Source organism: Amphiprion ocellaris, chromosome 18, assembly GCF_022539595.1.
Source record: "Amphiprion ocellaris isolate individual 3 ecotype Okinawa chromosome 18, ASM2253959v1, whole genome shotgun sequence".
Classification (NCBI taxonomy): Eukaryota; Metazoa; Chordata; class Actinopteri; family Pomacentridae; genus Amphiprion; species Amphiprion ocellaris.
Genome location: NC_072783.1, coordinates 32,434,044 through 32,449,714, shown reverse-complemented (window position 1 = coordinate 32,449,714; position 15,671 = coordinate 32,434,044). Strand labels below are relative to the sequence as shown.

The following is a 15,671-nucleotide window of genomic DNA, read 5'->3' as shown; positions in this document are numbered from 1 at the left end:
AGTGCTTTATTGTTAGCGTCAGAAATACGACTGCAGTACATTATTACTTTCTTCATGGGCTAACCTAATTGTGAATTTTTTCTGTCACAAGTTCCATGAGCCCAGTGCCCTAGAATTGTTTGTTTTATCTGACTGGCAGCAAAAAACCCAAATATATATTCAGTTTGCAGTGATATGATACCAGTGAATATTTGGCAGTGAATAGCTGATAATTTTTGCCTGATAAATTACAAATGATTAATCGATTATGCATGCTCTTGCTCATTAATTTTTCTGTGGAAATATGTTTAATTGCTTTTTTAATGAGAGTTAGACTATAACATAGATACCGCTCTCAAATCTGTACAGTAATATGTAGCTTCCCCCAGGAGACGGTTAACTTATTTCAGTACAAAGAGTGGAAACGGAGAGATACAGCTAGCATGGCTCCGCCTCAAGGCAACAAAAACTGCCTCCGAGCTCATCAGCCAGGAAATAGTCTGGCACAGAGCTCCCCCCTTCACAAAACAACAAATTTGTTTTTACACAATATATTTTGTATTGATTAAAAAACAAGATATACGGTGTTAATTAGTCTGCTTTGGAGGTGTTTGGTATGTTGTTATTATTTTTAATGCAGATGTGACAGTGGTATCAGTCTGCTCATCTAACTCTCATTAACAGAGCAAATAAGTCTGTTTCCCAAATGTCACTTCCTCTCCTTTAACCTACTAATCATTTCAGGACTAATGAGAACATGTTCACTCTTTGTCAAAACAGTGTCCTAGGAAGCACAAGCATCCTTATGTCTAGATTATATATGTTATCAAATATGAGTATCCCTTTACCCCCATATAAGCTCCTATAATTAAAGTACAGCAGCTTTTATTTTTGCATACCCTTCAGGTCGAGGTTCTTGGCGCCCATGGTGGTCTGTGTGGTGACTTTGGTGTCAATCTTGACTGTGTGGAGATTGTTGGTGTCGCGCGATATGTGCACGTTGTGCCAGTGGTTGTCATTGAGAGGACTGTTGGAGTTGCCCTTGATCAGGTGAGCTCCGTTGCCCAGGTCAGAGATGTAATGAAGGTAGCTGAAAGAAGAAGGAGCAAGAAAATGAGAAGGGGATTAAAAAAAAAAGTGACAGGAAAGGTGAACTAATCGTATGTGTTATGAAAAGCAGCACAGGGCCATAGACTTCAGAGCATTATTATCTATCTAGTAGAAAAAGAACTGCTTGACTTGTGAATTTTTCATATTAAATACTTTTTTTGTAAATCAAGGCCAATCTTAGCATTAAATCCTAGTAAAAGTAGAAAAACTGGGCATGTATATTAATTTCTGCAGGACGGATATTAACATAAAAACAGCATATTCATCCATTTTCTCTTTAGTTGCTCAAACTTATCATTTCTATGTTGTTTTTTTTTTTAAATTTAATTTTAAGATATATTGCATTGGCTCATTGGATTATTGTCTAGCTCACCCTTTAACTAGCTCTACCACTATGAAGTCAGTGCCGTCTCCCCTGTTGAAGAGAATGAGACCGTCTGGGGACGTTGTCTTGAACTGCATGAAGAGATGCATGGAGTAGTAGGCCTGCAGCGTGGGCAGCGTGACGAAGCTGGAGCGGGAGCGGAAGGTGATGGGGTCAGCCACGATGCTCTTGTAACCGATAACGGCGTTGAGCTCGCAGTAGTCGATGTCGCCGTTCTTGCACAGGTCGATGTAGGGCATGCCGTTCAGCGTCAGGCCCTGAAGGTGGCCGATGAAATTGGACGGCACGGCGGGCATGAAGCGCTTCTCCGTCACGATGCCCGTCTCCACATTGTGGAACTCCAGCTGGGTGTGGTCGCCCGCCATCTGACCTGGTGGCGGGGGGTAAACTTCAGAGGTGAGGGCTACGGAAAGCTGGGTTTCAAGTGGTGCTGTTCAATACTAAAATTAGTACTAATCCTACTTATAAATTCAACATTTTACCTGTAACAGACTGCTAGTAGTAGATGTAACATACACTAGCACTAATGTAAATACTCGTGCAGAGATATACTGTTGAGATTATAGTGCAGAATGATTATTTTCACTTACACAGGTACAGATGTTCTCTAAAAAGAGAAATAAAATCCTTAATGATGGTCTTTTAGAACTATATCAGTTTATGTAAAAAAAAAATCAACCATCCATTTTTCATAAAAAACACAGAATACAAGCAACAACTCAAGATGTGGTGCCATTTTATAGGGAATATTTTAAAGGTAAGCTGCTGTGGTTACCTTCAACAGGCTGCAGGTCATCCACGGTGAGTTTGAGGCCCTTGCCACGCCGGACTACCCTCACCGTGTGCCACTCATTATCATTGAGGCCCGACCCAGCAAAGATAGTCTCTGGGCCTTTACCTACACATAGCCCAGAGCACCATTAACATAATGCACACAGAGGTGGGCAGAGACAGAGAAAGAGATGTAGAGAGACAGGGACAGAAAAAGAGAACCAGAAGAACAAGAAGGAGGAGAAGCAGCAGATAGCCAGGCAGGTTGAATAAAAATTTAAGGACAGAAACGGAGGAAATGGAGGCTAACAGCAGAGAGGGGGAGGAATCATACATATCCCGGGGTGACAAACACCTCTGTGTCAACACACTCTCTCCACAGATAGACAAGTCTCTCTGCAGATACACCAGAGAGACAGATGATGTGACACAGACAGTCAGACAGACAGTAAGATTAACATAAATGGATGCTATGGGTGCCTAAGATGGAGACTGTGAGTCACAACAGGCCCCCGCTGAGACAATCCATCTGTGGACAGATCGCGCTGCTATGGTGACCACCAACAACCCACACATAAACAGACCACACATTCGCACCCCACTTGACCACCCTGCAAACTTCTCGCCTCCACAGATATAATATGCGTTCGTCCGCGTGCCTGAATGTGGGAGCTTTATTTCTATATATTTTCAGAAGTGCAATGCCGCTTCGAGCCTCACGGTGGCACTGGAGGCACAGTGGAGCGTCCTAGCGCTCTCCAAGGTGCTGATGTGCAGCAGAACGAAAGAAGCTGAGCTGTCCTCTCATGATGTCTCTCTCTCTGCCCATCTACCAGCTCATATCTTCACATAGTTGACTGCACACATTTGACAGACTGACTGTTCCCAAAACCTCAGTGTCCCCTCATTCCTACTCTTTACAAGCACCCCAAAAACCTTGAACACAACACCCACCACCTTCCAACACACACACACACACACACACATACACATATCCAACCCCTCCTTTCTTTCTCCAAGCCCTTTTGGTTTGAGAAGTGTGACTGAGTCTGCTTACAGTGACCTATAGGAGGTAATGACGGGGGAGGTGAGAAGCAAACTGACCCGAACGGATTCTGCAGCAGAAAATGTCAAGCATGCCTACATCAATCATGGAGGCACGGAGGCACACACACACGCACACGCACACACACGCACGCACGCACGCACGCACGCACGCACGCACGCACGCACGCACGCACGCACGCACGCACGCACACACACACACACACACACACAGGCATGCTGATACACAAACATAATTAAACATATGAGAAGTAAATCAAAATGGGTATGGCAGATAGAAACGCCTGTGTGTGTTGGTTTTGTAGAGCTAAAAGAGTGTGTTGTGCGTTCAGAGAAGACACAGGGTTCCCCTGAGGAGACTCAGCTGTGCTCTGGGCATGAACATTTCATCCTATTACCATGGATCACTGCTTGGCACTGAGTGAGGGAGAAAATATGTGTATGTATGTGTGAGTTTAAGAGAGTGTGTGTGTTTTTGCATATGTAACTGAACACTCAAAAAATGAGCAGACTGATGTGAGAGTGAGGCAGTGATCTGTGTCAACCTGGGAAAGAGGGAGAGGCAAAAAATGCACATAAAGACACACACATGCTTTCCTATTTTGGGTCAGCATTGAAAGAGCATTTGGCATAGTGAGTTAAGTCGGTGGTCGGCAGACAGCCTGCACTCTGAGGTTAAACCAAAAGGCAACCATGAGAAAGACGAGAGGGGCTGTTTGTTTCAGGGGAAGTACAGTTCGAACCAAATGACATAAGCTACTGGAGATGATTAAAAAAAAAAAGCAGGATAATGAAAACAAAATGACAAAAAGCGTTTCATATTTCATTAGCTCCAAGTAACAAATGGCTTTTCTGACGGATAAGCCTCAAATCGCTCCCATGCCAAGGCTTTTATTTGACTGCTGAGTGGACTATTTCGGTACTGCCTGGCTGTTAAATACATTTTTTCTTCCCCCTTGAATATCAAATGTATAATTTATTGTATGCACACAGTGTGCCAGAAAAGTGGATGCCTACTGAAATGTTCATTGAGACAACCGGTCTAAAATTGGCCAGCAGACATGCGGGATAGCAACAGTGCTGTGTGGCTAGTAGGGTTTCTATGGCAACTGCAGTCGTCCATTTCACCACCTCTTTGCTGTTACAGAGCATTCGCCTCCCTCTCTTTCTCTCACTCTCTCTCTCGCTTTCTCTGTGGTCGTGACAGAGAGAAACTCCACGTGAGGGAATTAAACTTCATCAGGGATTCAGCTCCACTCACAGCAGCATGAACAGAAACACACACACACACCCTCACGCAGGAAAACACACCCAGAAAACACACAGACACAGATGGGCAATGAAGAGAACACACTCACTCATTCACACACACAAACACACACCACTAAATGAAACACTATCTTAAAATCCCTCTTGTACAGTTTAGAGAGAAACAGCAAGCAAACAAAGAAAACAACCCGAGAGATGTTGGGATGAAGGTGCGACAGAGAGAAACAGAGGGATAACGCGTCTTTTGTCTACGCCATGAAGGAGAAGTAATTAGCCTGCAGCTCTGGGTTGCATTCATCCACCAGCTACCGCTTTCTGCACACCTAATTTCACCTGAACGCCTCGCACAAAAATCTGTTCCTCTTCTTCTCTCTTTTATTCTTTCCTCCCCTCAACCCCCACCGTCCTCTCCTCTGTCTATCTGTCTTTGCTAAAATGGCCGACCTGGAAAACCCTGGCCCTCAGCAAAAATCACACCTCTCCTGCAGTGTAGCTGAACATGCAGACACTAATGCATATGTGCAGCTCCCTCGTCCAACACACATTCATATCTGCACAAAGATATGTTGAATAAGAGATTAGGATCAAATGGAGTGGCATGGGGAAGATAGTGAGAAAGAGTCAGACAGACGACAAAGCGCACACACATACAAACGCACACATACTGAGGAGGGGGAGAGGAAGGGGGAGGAGTTAGGTGAGATGGAGGATCACTTACTGGCTGTACAGTTTATCCTGATACAGTCTGGAGGGAGAGCAGAGCAGAGGGTTAATGCTGCACACATACATGTACTCTCCACGCCCTGGGGACGCTCGCATCGACACACCCTGCATGCATATATATATATATATATATATATATATATATATATATATATATATATATATATATATATATATATACATAAACACACACTGCTGAGAAAACACACACTCTCCTTCGTCACAAGATGGACTGTGCATTTTCTTCCAACAGTGTGCAGCAAATAGAATTTCTGTGAGGTAGATTTTTAGCCGATAAAGAAGAAAAATCTGAATGAAAATGTGGATCTTTGCTTTTTTCAGGAGAGCCATGTGTCACAGCATAAGCAGCGTGTTCATTGGCTGCTCTGGCCTGAGCGACAGTTTCAGTCACCAATCAAAAGCGGCGGGAGACTGAGATGGGTCATGTGTGTCAGTTTGTCTAATGACACTGAACACATCCCATGATTTTTGTTGCCCATCCAGAGCACAAATCTCCGCGAATGGTCGGAAGATTCAGTCCTTATACTTTTATTTATTTTCAAAATTTACCCAACATGCCTTGGTGTGTCGTGTGGCGTCAACCGCAGAATAAAGACGTGGCTGCAGACAACCAGAGACCACCACATGCACCCCTCTGTAAGCACGTGTGCGAATGTATTTGAATTTATGTACAAGTGTGCTAAGGCAGTTAAACTGAGGCAGAGAAATGTACAAAAGAGGAGCTTTTCCTGCTGTTACATGTGGAGTAAACTATTTGTGTGTGATTGTGCAGTTTGTGAGCCCTTGTGTTGATTTTTGAAGATGTCAGGGATGCACAGGTCTCCTGGGAGTGAGCAGAGAATGCAGCTTGAGGCTTGACCCTCTGTTCAACACAAAAACCTTCACCTACGTATATGTGCGCGAGTGCATAGTCAAACATAAGCTGTGTATGTGTCATACAAATGCTTAAAAGCATCCGCCAAAGCTGGTGAAATCTGTGAATACTGTAGCTTAAGTATAAATACAGCAGAATTATCCAGAAGATTTATCAGAGTTTATTTTTACAGAGACAAAAAGTTATTAATTAGCACTTAATGACACTTCTATGCAAGAAATAGCCATGAGGCCAGTATCAGCTGCATTCCCCTGATAGGTAATTAAAATAATGTTTGAGATTCTACATGTGTGTGTGAGTGTGTTTACCTAGGTTGACAGTGAGTCGGACACGGCCGCCATCCAGCTCCAGACGAAGGGTGTCTGCGGAGTTTCGGGATGTGGTTGCCATGAGAACGCCATAGGCCCGCTGGGAGCGAAAGCGTAGCGAGACGTCCTCCGCCTCGGTGTGCATCGCCACGGGCAACTGCACTTTCATAAACTTACTGCCGTCATACGACAGGATAGTCGCATCTGTACAAGATGCACAGAGAGAGACAGACAAGAGGCGAATGACAGACCAAGGGAGGACGTGAGAGACAGACAGAAAAAGACGGGGATGACGGAGGTGGGTAGAAATAGAGGAGAAAAAAAAGATGATTGACAAGAAAAAAACACATGAGGTGGGAGGAGACAAAGGCAATTTGACAGTGAGTGAATCAGATTTAAACATGACAAAGTATGTTGCAGCGTGGCTACACTCCCCTGCTCCCCTGCCACATGTTGAAACTAAAAATCTGCTGCCTACAAAATTATCCCATCACTTTCCACTCTTAATTCATCATCACTCCCTCCGCCTTACAGAAGAGGGTGTAAAAATAGCCGCAGCTGGTTGGCTGGCCCTATTATCCAGTTAAATCAGAATGCATGGTGGTGAGTGTGTTAGCCACCGTCGCTGACATCCCAGACCCTGGAGTCATAATGTAACAAGCTCAGGTGATCCCGCTTTAATGTCTTTTGCATACTCATTTACATATTCATAATCTTCTCTCCCTGCTACCTGCTGAGGCCAATCCCCGACCGCTAAACTGTTTACCTCCGAGGACCCTTTTTTTATTGGCCAATTACATACACAGCTAAACACACTTTCCATGCCTCTGCCTCTTTATCTCTCCCTTCTCTTCCCTTCTTCTTCCTCTATCTCCCCACTCTACTCTTCCTTCTCACTCTCCCTGTTTCTGAGGGAGACGGTTGGAGCCAAGGCAAAAAAAGAAAAAACAAGAGAACAGGAAGAGAGGAAGGCGTCATGAATACCGATGAGCCGAGAAGGAGGGAAAGAGGGAGATAGTGTGTGCATATGTGTGTGTGCGTGCATGTCAGAATAAGTGAGTGAATTTAAGTGTGAACAGAGGAGGGTTTAGTAAAGTGAGAGCAGGGGGAGAGAAAATAGGGACAGAGCAAGAAAGAGAGAAAGCAGGAGGAGGGTGGGGGGAAAGAGGGGAAAAGCTCTTGGCTAAAATGCAAATGAATCCTCATTAACTTGAGGAAAAAAGAAGGTGGTTGGCCTGTTATATCACAGATAACATAACTAAGAGCCACACACACACACACACACACACACACACACACACACACACACACACACACACACACACACATACGTGCACACATTTTTGATCAGGGAGACGGCTGACTAAATTTTCCTCACCACGGCACCTGACTCATTACCAGGCAAACAGAGGACAGAGGGCTGGTGAGAAGGAAGCATGGAAGCCCAGTTACACCATGCAATGGAAGAATTCGACAGTACAATGCACACCGGCTCTGTCGCATGCTGTTGCATCATTTGACACATGTCACACGCACCAGATGGACCATACAAGCAGAATAAGCGAAGGATGAGGCCAGAGATATTCTATATTTTTTGTTACAGTCAATGATCCCATGAAAAGCACCAAAGCCAACTATGCGTTTATCTCCTAATTCTTTCTCTCTTTTTTCTCCTCCTCGCCTCTGGTACTCAGATCCAAGGCCAGTGGTTCCTACAAGACGCTGTAAAAGTTTTAGACTCTAAAAGCAATTTGAGGACACTTTTGGAAATAATACAACAGGTTTTTTTTACTGCTAAATTTGCTTCAGATATTATCAATATTATCTCGCTTCCAGATTGCTGCTCCTGCGATTGACCAGTTAACTCAAAGATCAGCTGTTTATATATTTTGTACATTTAATGTGTTAGTTGGTAGGTTTTTCCGAAAGTCTGTGAAAGTTTGTCTCTTATGCTAGATGCTAGTGTGTTTTACTGCCTTTTCTTGTATGCACCTCTGTATAATCTGCGCACCATATGTACATTAATGCAATATGATATTTTATTTTGTATTCTTTATCTTTGTCCTATTTTAACTAACACATAGCTGCTATTTATATACAGTCGGTGCTACCGTTCGGTCTCCATCTGCTCTATGTGCTTTTGAATTGCCCCCAGGGGACAAACAAAGTCTCTGAAATGAATATTAGCTGTCATCACCCTTTTCCTACAGACCAATTGTCTCCAGGTACATACATGACTGATGAGAAGAAAAGCATCTAAAGTGCCTAAGATATTTGCACAGTGCAGTCAACCTTTATGCAATTCCATTTTTTGGTGGGAAAGGTTTTACTAATTTCCTAAAATCTGCTTGCTACTATTCTCAGCTGTGCATCTGGTGCATCAGCAGCAGCACAGTTTATGTGTTGACAGCTGCCAACATATCAGAACACTATTTATTATTTTCTAGGAATTCTGACCTGTTGTCATTATGAAGGAAAAGTCATATTTCTGACTCATAATTCTGCCTTATTATATCGCATTCATTACTTATTATACCGTATGCTATTATACTCCCCCTTAAAATGTGTTGTCACAAAATAAAAATGCGTCTCGGAGCCAGAGCGTGGCAACCATCTTTGTTCATTAAACAAAAGAGAGAGAGGGAACAAAGGAGAGAAGGAGAGAATGAGGGAGGTAAAAAAAGGGAGGGAGAAACCGCAGGTAGAAGGCATAAACATGGCCAATCACTCTCTCCATCTGCTTCTCCATCTGTGCTTCCTTTAATCCACTGAAGCACCAGTTAGTGACCCCTCAATGCACACAGAGAGGGATGAAGAAAGATATAGACAGGAAGACGGAGCTAAGGAAGAGGGAGAGGTAGAGGGTGGCAGCCATGATAAATAAATACACTGCGGATGTTTGTCCTCAGAAATAAAACATTTTCATATCAACACCTTTTCAGAGAGCGCGTGTGCGGTTGCGTGTGTGTGTTGTGTGCGTATATCTCCTGTTAGATGATAGTACAATCATCACTTGAGACGCATCAGCAGTTGTGGCACAAACAACATTTCTTCTCTTCTCCTTGTCTGACTCCATCTCGCTTCTTTCAACAGGCCGGTATCAGTCCCTCTGCCAATCTCTTCCGACTTTCCATTTCTCTCTCGGCCCGAATTCATACCTTTTCTCATAACTCTCGCTCCCTCTGTCAGATTTTCTACTCCCATCTCCCATTCCTCCTCATCTCCTCACCTGCTGTCATATGGCGGTTCCAGCCCGGTGATTCCACCCTCCTCTGTCACAGCTCCTGCACCCCACTTTCTGCACATTTCCTCTCCCATCGATTCCCAGTCACTACATCCATAGCAGTCCAATAGTCCTGTCTGCTGCTCTGCTTCCACCCACCTCTTCTCTTTCACCTGTGTTCCTCCTCTCCTTTCCCTGCCTCCATTTTACTACTCGCCGTATGACACAGAAAATGTGTAATTTTGAATAAAAAAACACACACACAGCCAAAGATAGAAAAACCTGCACTATTATTATTTTTTCTGTTGAGCTTACTGGCTTTTTTTTTTCTCCATGGCCTGATTTTGCATCTCCACCTATCCATGCAGCTCCTACCTACTGTCCTCTTTTCATTTCCAGCTTCCTGTTCTCCATCAAGGAAATCTAATGGAGGGTAAACCTGCCTAATCTCAATTTCAGCATTTTTATTTGAATAACACTTTAGTCTCATTTTTATCAACCATAAATTTTTATGAGGGTACCTTTTTAGCGCATCAGAGTAAGTACTATCCAACTCAAGTAATATGTTAGGATGGGGCTTTTAAAGTAAGAAAAGCATTACTCAAAGGCATAATGAATAAAAAATTTACTGCCCAATATAACTGATGATCATGATATATTTTCGGCAGCTGATGGGAGTTTTTTTTTCTAACTTTAAGACTTCAGATTATCCACCTCACACCATCTGTCTTCTGTCACTCATCCCTTTGGCATAATTCAGTGTTCTCCAGCTAAAAAGCAAATGACAAAGCTGTCATAATGACTGTGTTTTGCATCATGACATATTATTAATTTTTCAGAAAATGTTGCTGTTTAGTGACTGTAATTAGCCGGCTTAATCATCTCTATTTTGAAAATGAGACATTAGCATATCTGCATATTACTACGCAGTCTGCCAAAAGTCCAGCTGAAGTGTTATTCTCGTCCTCTTCCTCTCCAGCCTTCTGCTCACTTATTCTCACCTCTCTCACAGGAGCGTCCCAGGTAGCCTGTCCCAGAGCAGTCGCATACGTAGCGGTTCCATCCCTCCCTGCAGATCCCGTTGTGCTGGCAGGGGTTGGACAGGCACTGTTTGGGAGGCTCTCTGGAGCATGAGGGTTTCACCCCCACCGCCCTCTGGGCTTCAGCCAGCCGCCGGATGTCTTTACTTTGCCCGTCCACAAACAGGTCTCTGATGCAGCCTACGTAGCCGTAGTTCAGCAGAGCCGTCCACACCTGAAGAAGTGTTGCGTGGCGATTAATAGGCATTTATTAGCATATTCTAGTATTTGGCTTTCAACTAAATCTAAAAAACTTACAGTGTTAGTCATGTTCGTTCAGTTGGACTGCCAACTCTTAATGGCATCATGACATATTTTTATTTATTGCTTGCACGAGTTGCACAAATCAGATGCTCGAATGATTGTTTTTACACTTACTTACTGTATCTACGTACTTAAATTTTTCGATTTTGAAAAGACAAAACTCCAAATTTCATATAAAATCATGAACCTGTTTTCAATCCAAGGAAATCTAGAGCTCATCTGTGCATGTTGTAGTTCATATTTTATGTCCGTCACATCTATTTTTCTATTCGTGTTCCTATTATTAATGACAAAAGTTCATGAATCACATTGCCCTTGAAAGGGGCTGCACCCTATGAATATTACTTGTTATTGAGTTGTCTGTCAAAGAAGTGATTAAACACCAGAAAACATCATCCGCAGACAACATAATCCAATGTTCAGAGTAAAAGATAAAGTTCAAAACTAAAAGATATTCACTTTTTGAATAATACAAGTTCAAGAAAAGCAGTACATTCCCATAGTCTAAAACTTGGCACCATCAAATGTTGAACATTTTTGCTTTAAAAATGACTTAGAGGGATCTTAATATTTTTAAAAATGTGCTCATTAACTTTCAGTCTATCAGCCCACTAACTGATTAAGTATTAATCTAATGTATTCTAAAAAGATTTGGTACGATATTATATAGATAAAACTATTTAAGTCACTCAATACTAATTGCACCTAAAATTTACTGTAATTATTGATTAGTCTGTAGAAGAAAGCGGCCACAATTTTTTAGTACTCATGGTGACACCATTGAATTTGTTTTTATTGCCTAACTGCAAATCCAAAAAAACCCCAAATTACTCAATTTACTACAATGTAAGACACACAAACCTCTGTAGGGAAGATGAGTCCAGCACGGTCCTCAGGAAGTCCTCCCAGGTATAAGGTGTCATCCAGGTCCAGGATCTCGCTGTCTCCTGGCGCCGTGTACGCTGTTCTTACACTGTTCACCGAGATGGTTCCTGAACGCACATCAAAACAACTTCAGTAATCATTATGACCTTCAGTATGAACACCCTCATCACAATCATCACTGTCATCACCAGCACCACCACCACCAGCATGGTGATGACTGCCATCATAATCATCTTGATCATCATCCTGGCCCCTCTCTATGTACTCCTCCTCCTCCTCCTCATAGCCACCAACACACATCACCGCTATAATCAGAAGCAGTTGAAATCCAAAACTACACAGGCCTTAGTCATTCGGTGGCGTCTTTAAGTCCGTGCTGGTTCAAAAGTGCTACGTCCAGCATTTTGTCACCAATAAATCATTAATACATTTATTTTTAGGTGTTGCAGTCACAGTAAACAAACAAGACCCTGACTGAGAAGACTGCCAGCCTCCACTAAGGGCCTCTAGACTGTAATTAACACAGATTTGCAAACAGTAATTACATACAGGTACCAAGCTGATGAACATAAAAAACATCCTGCACTGTACCTGTATAACTGTGTAGGTATGGGTTGTGGATGTATTTGTCTCAGGAAGCATAGGTCTGTGGCAAATGTTATCATAATATTGCATAACATTAACAGTAGGATGAGAAACAGGCCACAAGTAGCTTTAATTGTAGTCTCAGTGTTATGGTAATTACACTAGCACATCACAATAAAGTACTGCTGTATATGCGCTGCTGCTTACTACAAAACCTTCTCATTATCCTCCACCTTCTTCTCATCAACCTCTGTGGTCAGGGTTTGCATTAGAGTGAGCTGTGATTGTACATTAGCTGTGAGTGTACCTGAGCGCCCGTCTCTCTGGAAGTCGACATGATACCATTCTCCATCGTTGACCTTTCTGTCGATTGCTTTAGTCTTGGTGGTTCCTGAGCCCATGTCCAGCAGCAGGTACAGGTGCCCATCCAGCATCTCAATGGCAAAAAAATCCACCTGTGTGTTTGTAGAAAAAACAGTGATGTGACCGTTACTGCTGCCAGGTCGCAGTGCCATGTATGTTTTCGCCATTAAATATTTGATTTAAATGGAACAGGAATACAAAATTGTGCAAAAGAAAGAAGCCCACAAGTGAGAAATATCATCTTTTTCCTCTGGTGCTATCGTATCATTCACATTTGTATTATTAGAGAAATGTCCTAACAATTATACATGGATTATCATGAATAATAGACATACATTCATGCTTTTGCATAAATTTGACAAAAACTTTTCATCTAACACCAGTATCAAGTGAAATTTTTTATTTCTTGAATACTTACATTTTGGCCACATATATTTGAAAGTCATATAATTAACACAAACCTCTGTACTTTGTATCTTGTGTTTAGTGCTAATAAGGAAATGTTAAGTAATCCACAGTAGGATGATGAACATGGTAAACATTTTACCTCCTAAACATCAGTATTGTAGACTTTGTTAGCATGTAACTCAAAGCGTCGTCATGTTTCATTCAGTTTTAGGTATTCATGCTCTTTTATAAATATCCAAATCTATAATATATACTTTACCTTGACAGTAGGAGGTGTTCGTGGGTCTTTGCGTTGCTGCTGTCTGGGTTTGCCATGACTGAAAAGCATCAACCCATTTGGCTCTGTAGTCCTGAAGTCAAACGAGATGGATCCTGCCTTCTTCGCCGCCCACTTGCTCAGTGCCACAAAAGACTCCGGCGTATCGAAGGTGACGGGGTCCAGCGTTGCTACACTCTCGCACTTAAAGGACACCACCCCACTTACCTGGGACAGATGCAGGACAAAACATGTTTAGAGGTTTCTAAAAGAATTAGGTTGTTAAACTGCTGCAGTGAATATCAAGACCAAAATGGTTCCTTTGTAGTGTGGCAGTGAAATAAAGCCAGCTCCCAGCTGTGAGCTGACTAAAAGACAAAAGCTTGTGGCCACCTCTCAAAAAATATAATCCCATTTACTTAAAATCCCTACAGTACAAGTCTCGCAGGGCCTGACAGGAGGTTGTGATACAAAAATGGTGTCTGTGTTCTGTTCAAGAGGATAATGCATTGTCTGGCTCAAGTTGACATGCTGTTGAAAGTGCATACCTTCATCTTTGGGTCTCCCTGTTTAGCCAGTCTAGACAGCTCCAACCGTACATCATTGTTCTTGTACACCACCTTCAGGGGAGGGGATTGAGAAGGAAAAAAATGGAAGTTGAATTCAGTTATAGATAAAAAGAAGCTTCTTTCTTTGCTTTTTGTCTTGGATTCTTTCAAATACTATAAGTGTGGCAGACAAATGGACAAATTTACTTTATTTGTCTCAGTGTTTCAGTATAATAGCTTGAAAATATGAGAGAAGAATGAGACCGAATGATCTTTTCACAGTAGAGCATTAAAGAGATGAATTGAGGACCAGACATTTTAAAATGTGACCAGACATCCATTAATGTTTCAACCCAGGAAACATAGTTTTTAATTCAAATGTTCTGGTATTTTTATATGAAAGCAACAACCGTAAGACAGCGAGCCACTCCAGCCTCATCTTTTTGAAAGCTTCTATTTGTCCCTGCCACTGGCATGGTCATTTTTACACTTTCTATCTTCTTTGCTTTGCTGTTTCTCTCTTTCCTTTCCCTGACATAGTCCACTCTCTGACTGAGCAGCGCCAGAGCCAAGAGAGTGCCTGTGCCGAGCATTTTGATGTTGAGAGAGACGAGCACACACAGGCGCTGCTTTATTAATCCAGACCTCCTTCTATGACCTGTGAGCAACAAAATTCTCCCCTGCAATGGCTTTTCACCTCTGTTTATAATTTGGTTTTTTTTGTATGCCAATAATAAGTGCTGTAAGTGTGCAAAATGGTGCTTGCATGTGGGTGCATGTGTGGAGGAGTGTGCTGATGCCGCCACAAATGCACAACATTGTTACGGCCGTGATTGTTCATGCGTGTGATTCACTGCATAAATCTTAATTTGCTCACGCGGATTATCATATCATCGTATTAAATATGTAAATGCGCCAGTAGAGGGTTCACTTTGACAGCGGCAGCCTCGTTTAAACACCATCAGTCTTAATGAAGCAACACAGAGTGCATTCACCACTGATACAGATAACTCTCTGTTTGGCACATCATCCGTCGTCTTGTTTGGTTGTTTGTTTATGCCTCTGTGTGAATCTGTGTGAATGAGGGGGAGATTCAGACGGGGTGTGTATTCGATGAGTATGAGTATGTATTTGGGACTTTTGTTGCATGAAGTATGGTGCATCCATATCTATCTGTATTTGTGTTTGACTATTTTTGCCTGTGTGCATTTAAGTGGGAATATTTGTGCAATTGTACTCGTGTATGCACATGCACACATCTGTGTATACATGCTAGGGTTGTGTTTGTGTGTACGAGCATGTGTATTGGTGTGTTCCCATCAGTGTGTCATGTGAGTTTTTGTTGCTGCAGTGTTGTGGCCCATTTCAAGCACAGCGGATGGATGGAGCATCTCTGTGGCGTAGCTAATTAGCATGTTAGTGCTTAGTGCTGTATCTACTCCCTCAACGACACTCATCACTGATTCTCTCTGATGCTGGGGAGGGTGTGTGTGTCTGCCAAATGGAAGCATTTCTGTATGTGTGTGTTTGTGTGTGCTTTATAAGATAATGTGTG

At 42.6% G+C, this 15,671-nt stretch overlaps 1 protein-coding gene across 17 annotated transcripts in view; it reads right to left on the bottom strand.

Moving 5' to 3' along the window:
* The window catches only part of nrxn1a (neurexin 1a), a 59,854-nt gene that overhangs the window by 17,073 nt on the left and 27,110 nt on the right, over positions 1 to 15,671 (bottom strand). For 10 of the 17 annotated variants that reach the window (XM_055004889.1, XM_035954688.2, XM_035954692.2 and 7 more), the window contains 10 exons: positions 14,117 to 14,188; positions 13,572 to 13,796; positions 12,849 to 12,996; positions 11,933 to 12,063; positions 10,730 to 10,982; positions 6,506 to 6,709; positions 5,298 to 5,324; positions 2,250 to 2,372; positions 1,463 to 1,844; positions 879 to 1,069 (listed from right to left, as the gene is read on the bottom strand). In XM_055004889.1, the coding sequence (XP_054860864.1) occupies positions 879 to 1,069; positions 1,463 to 1,844; positions 2,250 to 2,372; positions 5,298 to 5,324; positions 6,506 to 6,709; positions 10,730 to 10,982; positions 11,933 to 12,063; positions 12,849 to 12,996; positions 13,572 to 13,796; positions 14,117 to 14,188 (1,756 nt within the window). The remainder of the gene's footprint in view (positions 1 to 878; positions 1,070 to 1,462; positions 1,845 to 2,249; positions 2,373 to 5,297; positions 5,325 to 6,505; positions 6,710 to 10,729; positions 10,983 to 11,932; positions 12,064 to 12,848; positions 12,997 to 13,571; positions 13,797 to 14,116; positions 14,189 to 15,671) is intronic. The other 7 variants (XM_055004888.1, XM_055004891.1, XM_023284398.3 and 4 more) reach the window with 1 other exon arrangement.